The sequence below is a fragment of the Hypanus sabinus genome, chromosome 9 (assembly GCF_030144855.1).
Source record: "Hypanus sabinus isolate sHypSab1 chromosome 9, sHypSab1.hap1, whole genome shotgun sequence".
Classification (NCBI taxonomy): Eukaryota; Metazoa; Chordata; class Chondrichthyes; order Myliobatiformes; family Dasyatidae; genus Hypanus; species Hypanus sabinus.
The window spans coordinates 39,758,724-39,771,318 of record NC_082714.1 but is presented as its reverse complement, the minus strand read 5'-3'; the positions used below and the strand labels follow the sequence as shown (position 1 = coordinate 39,771,318).

At 41.7% G+C, this 12,595-nt stretch overlaps 1 protein-coding gene across 8 annotated transcripts in view; it reads right to left on the bottom strand.

Moving 5' to 3' along the window:
* rnf216 (ring finger protein 216) overlaps positions 1-12,595 on the bottom strand; it is a 214,653-nt gene that overhangs the window by 29,753 nt on the left and 172,305 nt on the right. For all 8 annotated transcript variants that reach the window (XR_009513929.1, XR_009513930.1, XR_009513931.1 and 5 more), the window contains one exon: positions 7,279-7,501. Coding sequence is in view for 3 of the 8 variants with exons in the window: in XM_059979517.1 (XP_059835500.1) it covers positions 7,279-7,501 (223 nt within the window). In the remaining 5 variants the exon portion in view is untranslated. The remainder of the gene's footprint in view (positions 1-7,278; positions 7,502-12,595) is intronic.

Below are 12,595 nucleotides of genomic sequence, written 5' to 3'. Positions count from 1 at the left end.
CGGGTGCTCTTGCGATTCTCACAAAGGAGGGGGCTGGGATCATAACAATACAAGTTGCACGTTCCACCCGGGATACAGAATAAGGCGACAGCGACTATTGTCTCATGGAGACCACATGAAAAGCCCTCGGGCAAGGTGGGCTGGTTGAGAGAGAGACTGCATCATCCCAACCTGACTGACTCCTGCGACCCCGTGAGGAAATATAAAGGAGAGTCTCGGGGGACAGCCCTCAGACGCACCCAGAAGACACGAGAGGGTGGTCCCGCAGCAGCGGGAAGCCATTCTGAAGGAAGCCACGTGCGTTAGATTCCGGGATTGGAATCTGTGGCTGGAATCACAGGAAACCGCTTTTAACTAACATCAGGGAGAGGAAACCAACACTCCCCCGATTTCATGGAAGATTCATCAAGACTCGGCAAGTTCTTTCTCTTCTCCCCCAATCTCTCTCTCTCGGTCGCCCCACATGAAACCCAGCGATTTTTAAAGGGCTGAGGCCGAGAGCCTTCTGAGTGACTTTTATATTTCCAAGGGACAATCTAGTAACCCCTAGACAACAGAAGAGCTCACTTAATGATGAGTATTACTATACCCGTGCTTTAGATTGAGTGTTGACGATGTGCACTATCTGAATGTATGTATTAACCCTACTTTTGTGTCCCTTTATAAATAAAACGTTTGAAAATAGTGACATCAGACTTCAACGGACCTCTCTATCTTTGCTGGTAAGTTCTCCAGTTATGGGATTCATAACAGTCTACTGTTACGAGGCAAAATGTTTTTGGCGGCATGAAAAAAAAACATGCATTAGCCGCACCGTAGTATAGGCCGCAGTGTTGTTGCAGTTTTCAAAGCGTGGGGGAAGAAGTAGCGGCTTATAGTCCGGAATTTACGGTACTTATTTATTTATCTTCATTGTTTTTGTATTTGCACAGTTTGTCTTCTTTTGCACATTGGTTATTATCAGTCTTTGTAGTTTTTAACTGATTCTATTGTATTTCTTTGTTCTATTGTGAATTCCTGCAAGAAAATGAATCGCTGGGTAGTTTTTGGTGATGTGTACACTTTGATAATAAATTTTCCTTGAACATTGTAATTTATTTTATTTCTATTTTCCTAGTCCAAATAACATCAACAGACACTTGCAATAAAATATGTCAAACATACAACCATTGAGCCATTATAAACTGAACCATAATACTTCTCATGAATTAATCATCTTGTACATGGCTACTTAAAATGGGCCAATAATAAATCCTGAATAAAACATGCAGGGAATGGGAAAAGGTACTAAATAGTTTTGGAGGAGCCATGTAGTGCTTGTACACTGAAGTGTTTAGACTATGCACTACATCTCTTCAAACTTAGCTCTATTTACTAAAAACTAAGACTACAATGAGACACCGAATAAATGAAAGATGACATTTCTTATTGTTTGATCTTAGTAGTATTGAGTCTGGCACTGCTACAGCAATCTGTAATACTGCTGGTATTTAACTCAGTTTTGACAGTTGGCAAGCCCACAGTGAGGTTTACAAAAGGAAAGCCTCTGCACTGTACAGAAGCTTGCATCAACTTCTCAGAAGATATAACTAGCACCAGGATGCCAACAATATAATCTGAAGGCAGGTCAACAATGCGTTTTTATTACTTGCCTGTCGTTGAAAGCTGCAGATCAGATTGATTTTTATCTGTTTCTTTTCTTAAAGCCAGTAATATATATTTTTCACTATTGAATTATGGAGGCCCGCTTTTACGCTATATGCAGATCATTACAACAAAAATAAATGATCAATTTTACCAGAATCAATCAAATTTCTGTTTAAACTCAAATTGCTTTGATGCTATTGTAGGCGCACCACATTTAAGTTGCAACTTAAACTCCAATTTGTACATTCAACCCTGAATTGTGAATTTCATTTTTAATATCTCTATTTTTCCTTTCAGGGTTCTCTTGAAGACCCTCACCTGGAATTACATGCTGACTACGGTTCTTTGCAGGAATGGGACTCGCTCCCGGGGTTTCACGACTGGCCGATATTCGGCACATCAAAGGTGTGGCCTAAGAGTTTCACCCATCTTCGGAGGTTCGAGATTTTGTGGCTCTGGAGATTTGGGCGGGGGGGGGGGGGGGGGGAGGGTAAATCAGAGTTTGGTGTTCAGAGGACATTGGTGTGTCATGGGAGATGGAAGATATAAGGCTGTGTGCCCAGAGACCCAAGATCTTTGAGCACAGAGCTCGGAAAGAGTAACGCAGCGGACTATTAACATCGTAAAACAGGAAGTTGTTTATGATGCCTCCCCTCTCGTTGTGAAATGGAGACACCTCTTTCTTCCTTATTGAGGGGGGGGGAAGAGAGGAGAGAGGGGGGAGAGAGAGGGGGGAGAGAGAGGGGGGGAGAGAGGGGGGGAGAGAGGGGGAGAGAGAGGGGGGGGAGAGAGGGGGGGAGAGAGGGGGGGGAGAGAGGGGGGGAGAGAGGGGGGGAGAGAGGGGGGGGAGAGAGGGGGGAGAGAGGGGGGAGAGAGGGGGGAGAGGGAGGGGGGAGAGGGAGGGGGGAGAGGGAGGGGGGAGAGGGAGGGGGGAGAGGGAGGGGGGAGAGGGAGGGGGAGAGGGAGGGGGGAGAGGGAGGGGGGAGAGGGAGGGGGGAGAGGGAGGGGGGAGAGGGAGAGGGAGAGGGAGAGGGAGAGGGAGAGGGAGAGGGAGAGGGAGAGGGAGAGGGAGAGGGAGAGGGAGAGGGAGAGGGAGAGGGAGAGGGAGAGGGAGAGGGAGAGGGAGAGGGAGAGGGAGAGGGAGAGGGAGAGGGAGAGGGAGAGGGAGAGGGAGAGGGAGAGGGAGAGGGAGAGGGAGAGGGAGAGGGAGAGGGAGAGGGAGAGGGAGAGGGAGAGGGAGAGGGAGAGGGAGAGGGAGAGGGAGAGGGAGAGGGAGAGGGAGAGGGAGAGGGAGAGGGAGAGGGAGAGGGAGAGGGAGAGAGAGAGAGAGAGAGAGAGAGACTGTGGTATGTCGAATACCGGGTGAACGAACAGTCTCTGGTGTACTGCAAGTCTGTGTCTTTGCTGTTGCTTTGCTCACGCTTAAGTTCTCGGTGGCAGGTGCTTTTTTTGCGGGTGGGGGGGAAGGGGGAATTGTCGCTTGCTGCTGCTTATGATTGGGAAGGAGGAGAGCTGGAGGTCTTTGGAGTTCTGTCATCCATTCTTTGGGGGCACTCTTCTGTTTTCATGGATGGTTGTGAAGAAAAAGCATTTCTATACATTTCTCTGACATTAAATGTACCCTTGAAACCTTAGAAATGTGAAATTCTATTGTTTCTTGCTAAGTCACTTGGATACCTCATCAAGAATATTTTGCCTCTATCACCCTTTTATTTACTGATCTGCTTTAGCTCCCAATTGTTCAACTCAAATTAAAAATACTTAATCTTGTATTTAAATTCTTACATGCTCTCAATGGTCATCTTAGGCCGGGGGTCGGCAACCCGCGGCTCCGGAGCCACATGTGGCTCTTTTACCTCTGTGCTGCGGCTCCCTGTTGCTTTGGGAAATAATTGGTCTTTTGCAGCATCCGCGCCCATGGGGGCCAGGTTGAGGGAGGCTTAAAAGCAAGGCTGTTTAGTTCGAATAAAGTTATTCGACTGCAGTTTACTGACTGCGTGAGCACACCGCTACAACGTGTTTTTATCGCTATTAATATACGTCACCACTGCCAATACCTGACACCCGTCAGTGCGCGATTTCTTTAATTTTTCGATCCAAGGTAGGCCAACTATGGAGAATTCTAAAAAAAGAAAAGTGACTGAAGAAAACAGAACGTTTACTGATAAGTGGACAGATTCATTTGCTTTCACTGCTGACGAGACTGGTTTACCGGTATGCTTAATGTGCAATGAGAAACTACCAAACAACAAATAGTCAAAAATCGCAAGACTTTTCCAGAATAAACACGCAGCCTTTGCTCAAAAATATCCGGATGGAGATGAGAGAGAAAAAGCCGTTTCGGAACTGATGCGGAAGGTTGATCTGAGCAAAAATCATTTCAAGCAATGGATGAAGTCCGGAAAACCAACGACATACGCTAGTTATATTGCCGCTCAGGAAATAGTCAGGCACGGGAAGCAGTTTACAGATGGTGAATATATAAAAGAATCTTTCATTAAGATTTCAGAACATCTATTCACGGACTTTAAAAACAAGAGTGAAATTGTGCAGAAAATCAGGGATATGCCCCTCTCTGCAAAGACTGTCAAAGACAGAACCATAAAAATGGCAGAAGACATCACAAGACAGCAAATTAAAGTCATCAATTCAGCTGTGGCCTACTCGATTGCCTGTGACGAGTCTCAAGACAAAGGTGATATTGAACAAATAGCGTTGTTCTGCCGGTATGTAAACTCTGCCGGGCCACAGGATGAACTGATTGAGTTGATACCTCTAAAAGACCAAACACGGGGGGAGGACATCTGTGAGGCTCTCTTGAATTGTTTAAGAGCCAAAGGAATAAAGACTACCCACCTGGTGTCAGTAGCTACTGATGGGGCACCGAATATGACGGGAACGCACAAGGGAATTGTGGCTTTACTGCAGAAGTCGCTGGACAGAAAGCTGCTGATTTTTCACTGCATCTTGCACCAAGAGGCACTGTGCGCTCAAACATTTCCTCCGGAATGCACAGAAGTAATGGATGTTGTCATTCAGATTGTCAATAAAATAATGGCAAATCACCGTCAATTCCGTTTGTTACTGGACGAGCTGGAAAGCGCATATTCTGATCTCCTGCTGCACAACAAAGTCCGGTGGCTGTCCAGAGGGGAGGTGCTGAAACGCTTTGTCGCGTGTCTGGAAGAAGTGAAAACTTTCCTGGGCAGCAAAGGGCTGGAAAAGCTACACTTCATGGTAGACATGACAGCACATCTGAACACGCTGAACACAGCTCTTCAGGGGAAAGGACGTACAGCCCTACACATGTTGGAGGAGTTTTGGCATTCGAGCGCAAGTTGACAGTGCTTGCCAGAGATTGACAGAAAGGCACTTTGTCTCACTTCCCCAATTTGAGAGAGTTCAAACAAGGTCACGACATGATAAGTTCGGAGTATTTACATTCTGCAATCATTGCAATGCAAACATCGTTTGGGAAACGCTTCTGTGAGTTCAGAGAGGAAAAAAACACATTATCCTTCCCGGTCACTCCCCCAAGCATCGATTCATCTCTACTGAATACGACTGCATTGGCAGGTGTGAGTAAACCTGATCTTGAGATGGAACTGGCCGAAATAGCCGACAAAGACATATGGGTGTCCAAGTTTAGACGCTTGACAGCAGACCTTGAAGATGTTGCCCGTCAGAAGGCCGTTCTTGCTCAGAATCACAAATGGAGTGGTATTGAAAACCTCCCTAAACCGGACAAACTTGTGTTCGAAACATGGAATGTTATCCCCGACATTTATGTAAACATTAAAAAGTATGCGCTTGGAGTACTGTCGATCTTTGGATCCACATATGTATGTGAGCAGGTGTTCTCCAACATGAACTTTATTAAAAACAAACATCGTGCACGCCTCACAGATGACAGCTTGCGATCCTGTGTAAAGATGAAGGTGACGTCATACAGCCCTGATGTGCAGATGCTGTGCGCTGAGGTCCAGGAGCAGAAATCCCATTAACCAAGTATGATACATATTTTAATTGCCTATTATTTTAGGAATATTCATATTTTTTCATTGTTCAGTGAAATAGTCCTTTGATTTTTCAGGTTGACAGCTGGCTGACGTTATTTTTGGTTTGCTGCTGGCGGAAAATTTAAGTTCAGCGTTTTTCATAAATAAAAGAAGAACTCAAATAGACATTGAGTATTTTACTTAAAAGTAACCTTCAACCCAACGTCTTTTTTTCGGAGTTCAAAATGTTTTTGTTGCATGCAGAAATGTAATTTCGTTTTCTCTGCAGGAGTTCATCAATTTCATAAATGCAACACATTACAGTTTGTTTATACATAGCATAAAGGCAAAAAAAACATTGTATGCAGTGTTATTTCATTTTAAATGTCAAACGGGTTTTGCGGCTCCCAGTGTTTTCTTTTCTGTGGGAAACGGGTCCAAGTGGCTCTTTCAGTGATAAAGGTTGCTGACCCCTGTCTTAGGCTCTGCACCCATCCCACCAATTCACTTCAAACTAGAGTTTCTCAGACTTCAGGACCCATTTCGGTCCAACATCAGCAGGAGAACCATAATCAGAATTAGTTGTAACGACATAAACATTTCATCTGCCATTCTTTGTTCAAGAATTTCCATCAAGCTCACTCTTTGAACCCTAATCTTTGCACAAAGATTAGGAGCATTAGTAGCAAAGTTAGCATCTATTGTCCAACTCTTAAGTTTTCTGAGCAACTGGTGTCAAGCCACTGCAATTATTGAAAGGAAGGTACTCATTCACCTCTTTTAGGTAGATAGTTAAGGAATGGATGGTTGGATGGAGATATGTCTCTACCAAGATATGCCCTCCTTCCTTCTACTAGCCTGCAGACCACCCTTGGGCAATGTGTAGTGCTTGCTTAGCCCTTGATCAGGGTCACGTGAAGCCATGGAAGCAGGTAGTGGATGTCCATATGAGCATTTGGTGCATATCACAAGTCCTGGTATGTGATCACTCAGCGATCCACTGAAGTTTTCAAAGAGTTGTATAGTTACAATGTACCCCTAATATCCGCATTAACTTACAAAACAAGTGGAAAGATTGATATGGGCTTACTTGACTGTAATTGATTTTAATGTATTAATTCATTTGCATTTTGAATAGTTTCAAATGAATTTAACAGTATTCATAGAAAGATATTTAACTATTTCTCAACTTATTTTCAGAAATTTCTGATAGGATGTCAGAATATCGTCTCAATGGGGCATTTGTCACCTCTGGTTATTTCAGCAAGAGTCAAGAAGCAAGTGATAATAAGAGGATGAAGACAATCCACCAACAAAACATGGAATTTAGTACAAGGTGAGTTGTTGAATTGGAATTTTCTCCTCTGAAGCAATGGGTCCATCACAATAAATAAGGCTATTTCTAACCTATAATGATCCATCTTTGTCACAGACATTTCCTTTATTCTCCCTTTCCCTGTAATGTGAATCTTTTGATTTCCTTTTCATAGCTCTGATGAAATGTCTTAAATATTTTTCTCTCTTTCTGGCAGAATTACTCAGTATTTCCAATGTTTCCTGTCCCTAACTCAACTTCTGTAGAAAACAGTTAGATCGAAATTCACAATGGTACTTGAAATCTTCAATCTCTTACCTTAGGATCCGTCCACAAAGAGCATCTTTTGCACAAACGACAAGGTGCACCTGGCGACCGTGGGTGTTGACAGAAATGGTCATAGCCATTTATTGGAGCTCGGCAGAGGTAGCAGATCTGGGCCCCACAACGACAAGACATCCTGTTGCATCCTTCCGATTTTATGAGGCCCATCGTACATCTGTGACATTTCCTGATTGCTGCTGCTGTCATTTTCTCTTCGCTGCAACATCAGGAAAATAAAATTTCAAAAATACACATATCTAAATCTTTCTGGGTCAACATACAGTAGATCTGCTTTGAAATATATGTAGATTTATACAGTTCCATGGGGAGCAAGTAATGAAGAGAGCTTTCAAAGGCATATTAAGTCACAATCTGGTAGCAGAACTTCACAGATAAAAAAAGGAAAATATCATTACAGCAAACTGTATTTTGTGAATTTTTTTCCTTTTGGATAAATATCGAAGAGTAATTATCTATAGGAATGAGTCTGCAGACATGGAACTGAAGAAGTTTACACTTGAGGCTTAACAGCAGTGTGAATGGCAGGGCTTAAAAATCAGAACATAGAACAGTACAGAACAATACAAGTCCTTTCATCCACAATGTTGTCCTGACCCTTTAAGCTACTCCAAGATCAATCCAACCCTTTCCTCCCACATAGCCCTCCATTTTTCTTTCATCCATGTATCTAATTTAGAGTCTCTTAAATGTCACTAAAGTATCAGCCTCTATCACCATCCCTGTAAAAAAAACTCCTGACAATATCAAGATTGACCAAATACATTTTTCCTCAATCACTAGAGCATTTTCAAGACAAAGAAACTTTACATAACTTTTACTGTAGCAACAGCTACAGTACAGAGACCTCAAAATATGATGTTGCACCAGTTATACTTAGAAAAGGAAACATTTGGAAATGTAATATGATAGAAAATGCTAGAAAAGTGTAGCAAGTCAGTCAGTATCTGTAAACTGGATGGGTGCAGTTATTATTTTTAGCATTGTAAAAGATTGATAGCATCAGTTCTGTTGGGAAATTATCCTTGCATCTTGTGGCAACATTAGCTCATCAGAGAACAAGATGGAATTCCTTCAGGAATTCTGCTGGTAATTCTGATGGGAATTCCACATTTATAGTCACATTAATTGCACCCAGAGGTAACAACATAAAAAAACTTGAGTTAACTGCATTGTCAGAGCTGCCATCTTTCACACGAAGTATTAAACTGCAGCCTGGCCTAATCTTATTGTGCGATCTTATTGTTTATTTGCCACTTACCTGGAATAGCAGATCTGTCACATGAGGAAAGATTAAGAAGTCTACACCTCTATTTTCTAATTTGTCTAAACTTCACAGGTGACTTCATGATTCAGAAAATTCTTTAAAGCATGACAGAGTACACAGAGAGGATGTCTTCCCCGGCTGAGGAAGTTGGAACCAAGGTGCACTGCGCCAAAATAAGTAGACGATTTAGAGCTGAAATAAGAAAATTCTTCACTGAAATTGGTGAACCTCTTGATTTTTTTTAATCCCAGATGACTGAGGAGGTATGACTAAGATTTTGGATATCAGAAGAAAATAGTGTGCTGAGGTAGAAGTCCATCTCTGATCCCAAAGAATGGTGCAGCAGACATAAGGGGCTGACCAGCAAATCTCATTTCTACTCACTGTGACCACATTTCAAAGGAATAATTGCAGAGTTTGGGGACATTATACAATTGTGAATGATGCCATACAAATATCTGTCGTTTCTTCCATGAGATACAATGTAATACTTAAAATACAGTGGCACATTACTTTTCAGTAACTGTATTCTTTCATAACCACTGTATCCTAGAGAAAAAAGTACAAATTATCCTGATTGAGCCATTGAAACAATGAAGACATAAACTCTGAACACATTCACCCAAGATGACAAAAATTAGAGCAATGGAGCTCTGATTCTTGATCTAGTAAGGATTATCAGAATAAATGCAGGGAGAAGGCATGGTTAAATTTTATTGTAACATCCCATTTCTTTATTATTGAAAAAATGTTGAAGTGCCAATTGGCTGTCAAACTACTGCCTTCAGTAAAGTAAAAGGGAGAAGCTTAAGAGTGCCTGCTCATTCCTGAAATTAAAGCGCATTTTCACATTTGTTTATTCAGATTCTAGAACATCTTGTACGTGGGAATTACCATTGTGATTTCATTATAATTATATATTTTTAGCTAAACTAAAGAAATTCAATTAAATATGGTTTACATAGAGGGATGTGCCAAATAATACAACTATGTAATGATCTTTTAATTCTGATGCAGTATCATATTCCTCTGTCAGCTGGAACAGTTAACAATGAGCCAAACTCATACTAAGAACAATTTCCATTGATATATGCTGGAATAGCAGCCAAAGCTTCTGCAAAAAACCAAACAGGCCTCAACCCTCTGGTTAAGATCTGCTTCAATAAGCTTATGTCACTTGCTTGTGTAGTAGTCTTTTGCATTGGTGACAACCATTTGAGATCAATATAAATACTCAACAGCCCACGCATATTCACAGAGACAAAAATTTCAACCGTCATTTACTTCTAGGACCTAAAAATACATCACCAAAGCCATAAGAATGTATATTCCTGATTTAAATACCTATGCATTCTATCCATGATGGTCAAAGTTAACGAATTACCATGGAGGACAATGTGAAGGCTATGTGGAGACCTGAGAACGTACACTTGCTGTGATATGGGGCAAAAAAAAAACAAACTGCTACAGGAACTCACTGGGTCAGTCAGAATCTGATATTTCAGAAAAATCTACCATCTTTTGGTGGTACAAACCCCATTTCCAGAAAAGTTGGGATATTTTCCAAAATGCAATGAAAACAAAAACCTGTGATATGTTAATTCACGTGAACCTTTATCTAACTGACAAAAGTACAAAGAAAAGATTTTCAACAGTTTTACTGACCAACTTAATTGTATTTTGTAAATATACACAAATTTAGAATTTGATGGCTGTGACACACTCAACAAAAGTTGGGACAGAGTTAAAATAAGATTGAAAATTGCACAGAATATTCAAGTAACACCAGTTTGGAAGACTCCACATTAAGCAGGCTAATTGGTAGCAGGTGAGGTATCATGACTGGGTATAAAAGTAGCGTCCATCAAAGGCTCAGTCTTTGCAAGCGAGGATGGGTCGTGGCTCACCCCTTTGTGCCAAAATTTGTGAGAGAATTGTTAGTCAGTTCAAAAGGAACATTTCCCAATGCAAGATTGCAGAGAATTTAGGTCTTTCAACATCTACAGTACACAATATTGTGAAATGATTCAGAGAATTCAGAGACATCTCAGTGCGTAAAGGGCAAGGTCGGAAACCACTGTTGAATGCGCGTGATCTTCGAGCCCTCAGGCGGCACTGCCTAAGAAACCTTCATGCCACTGTGACAATTATAGCCACCTGGGCCTGAGAGTACTTCGGAAAACCATTGTCACTTAACACAGTCTGTCACTGCATCCAGAAATGCAACTTGAAACTGTATTACGCAAGGAAGAAGCCATGCATCAACTCTATGCAGAAACGCCGGCGAGTTCTCTGGGCCCAAGCTCATCTCAGATGGACCGAAAGACTGTGGAACCGTGTGCTGTGGTCAGATGAATCCACATTTCAGCTAGTTTTCGGAAAAGACGGGCGTCGAGTTCCCCATGCCGAAGATGAAAACAACCATCCTGATTGTTATCAGCGAAAGGTGCAAAAGCCAACATCTATGATGGTATGGGGGTGCATCAGTGCCCATGGCATGGGTGAATTGCATGTATGTGAAGGTACCATTGAGTCTGAGGTGTTTATTAGGATTTTAGAGAGACATATGTTGCCATCAAGGCGACGTCTCTTCCCGGGACGTCCATGCTTATTTCAGCAGGACAATGCCAGACCACATTCTGCACGGGCTACAACAGCGTGGCTTTGTAGACACAGAGTGCGTGTGCTTGACTGGCCTGCTGCCAGTCCAGATCTATCTCCTATTGAAAATGTATGGCACATCATGAAGAGGAGAATCAGACAACGGAGACCACGGACTGTTGAGCAGCTAAAGTCTTATATCAAGCAAGAATGGACAAAATTTCCAATTGCAAATCTACTACAATTAGTATCCTCAGTTCCAAAACGATTAAAAAGTGTTATTAAAAGGAAAGGTGATGTAACACAATGGTAAACATGCCTCTGTCCCAACTTTTGTTGAGTGTGTTGCAGCCATCAAATTCTAAATTTGTGTATATTTACAAAATACAATTAAGTTGGTCAATAAAACTATTGAAAATCTTTTCTTTGTACTTTTGTCAGTTAAATAAAGGTTCACTTGAATTAACATATCACAGATTTTTGTTTTTATTGCATTTTGGAAAATATCCCAACTTTTCTGGAAATGGGGTTTGCAGGAGCTGCCTGAGCTACTGACTTCCTCCAGAAGTCTATGGTTTTTTTTGCACAATCCCAGGCTCTCCGAGTTCACACTGCACCTTCAGATCTTTGGCGTTTGATCTTCCTGTTCAAATAAAGCAGGATGCTTTGTTGGTCTAAAAGGAAACTGCATTATGACACACTGTATTATTCAGTGTTTACATCCTCTGGAAGAAGGAAAATATATCCACTATTTCCTACATTATTATTTTATCTACACAGCTAGAAAATAATATTTATACATGGCCGTTAGCTATTTTAAACAAAGATGAAGTGGATTTCCTGATAATGATGAAAGGCATCTGAACATTTTGTGCAAGTTTCAACTGGTAGTTTGCTTTGTGATTTAGCATCATATGTAAAACACCTAAGCTTTAATTCTCAAAATAAAGTATTTATAACAGCACAAGACTGCTTTTGCTTTATTACCTGCATTTCCCTCTCACATGACAAGATTAGCACTGTTTGTGATGCCTGTCAGCATAGAGAACTTGTTTTTGCAACTAGTTGGTTACTGCTGGAAATGCATGCACCCTTGCAAATTTTTCAATTGAAATCATTCAATTTTCCTCAAGTGCTTAAAAAATTAAGGTTGTTGGCTTGTTGCCATAATGCAATTCAAGACCTCAGGAGGATTGCTTGAAAATTTTGCACCTCCAGTGAGTATTTAGTCTAAATTACCCAAACGATACATAATTACTGAAAGAGTTTGAAAGGTGTGTGCGTGCGTGCGTGTGCGCTTGCTTGACAATTGCACTTATGTGCAGGGTACAGGACAAATCCCCTGAAAAAGTAACACCCAGGAATTTAAAGTTGCTCCTCTCCACCTCTGATCCTGTGATTGGGACTGGCTTACGGACCTTTGGC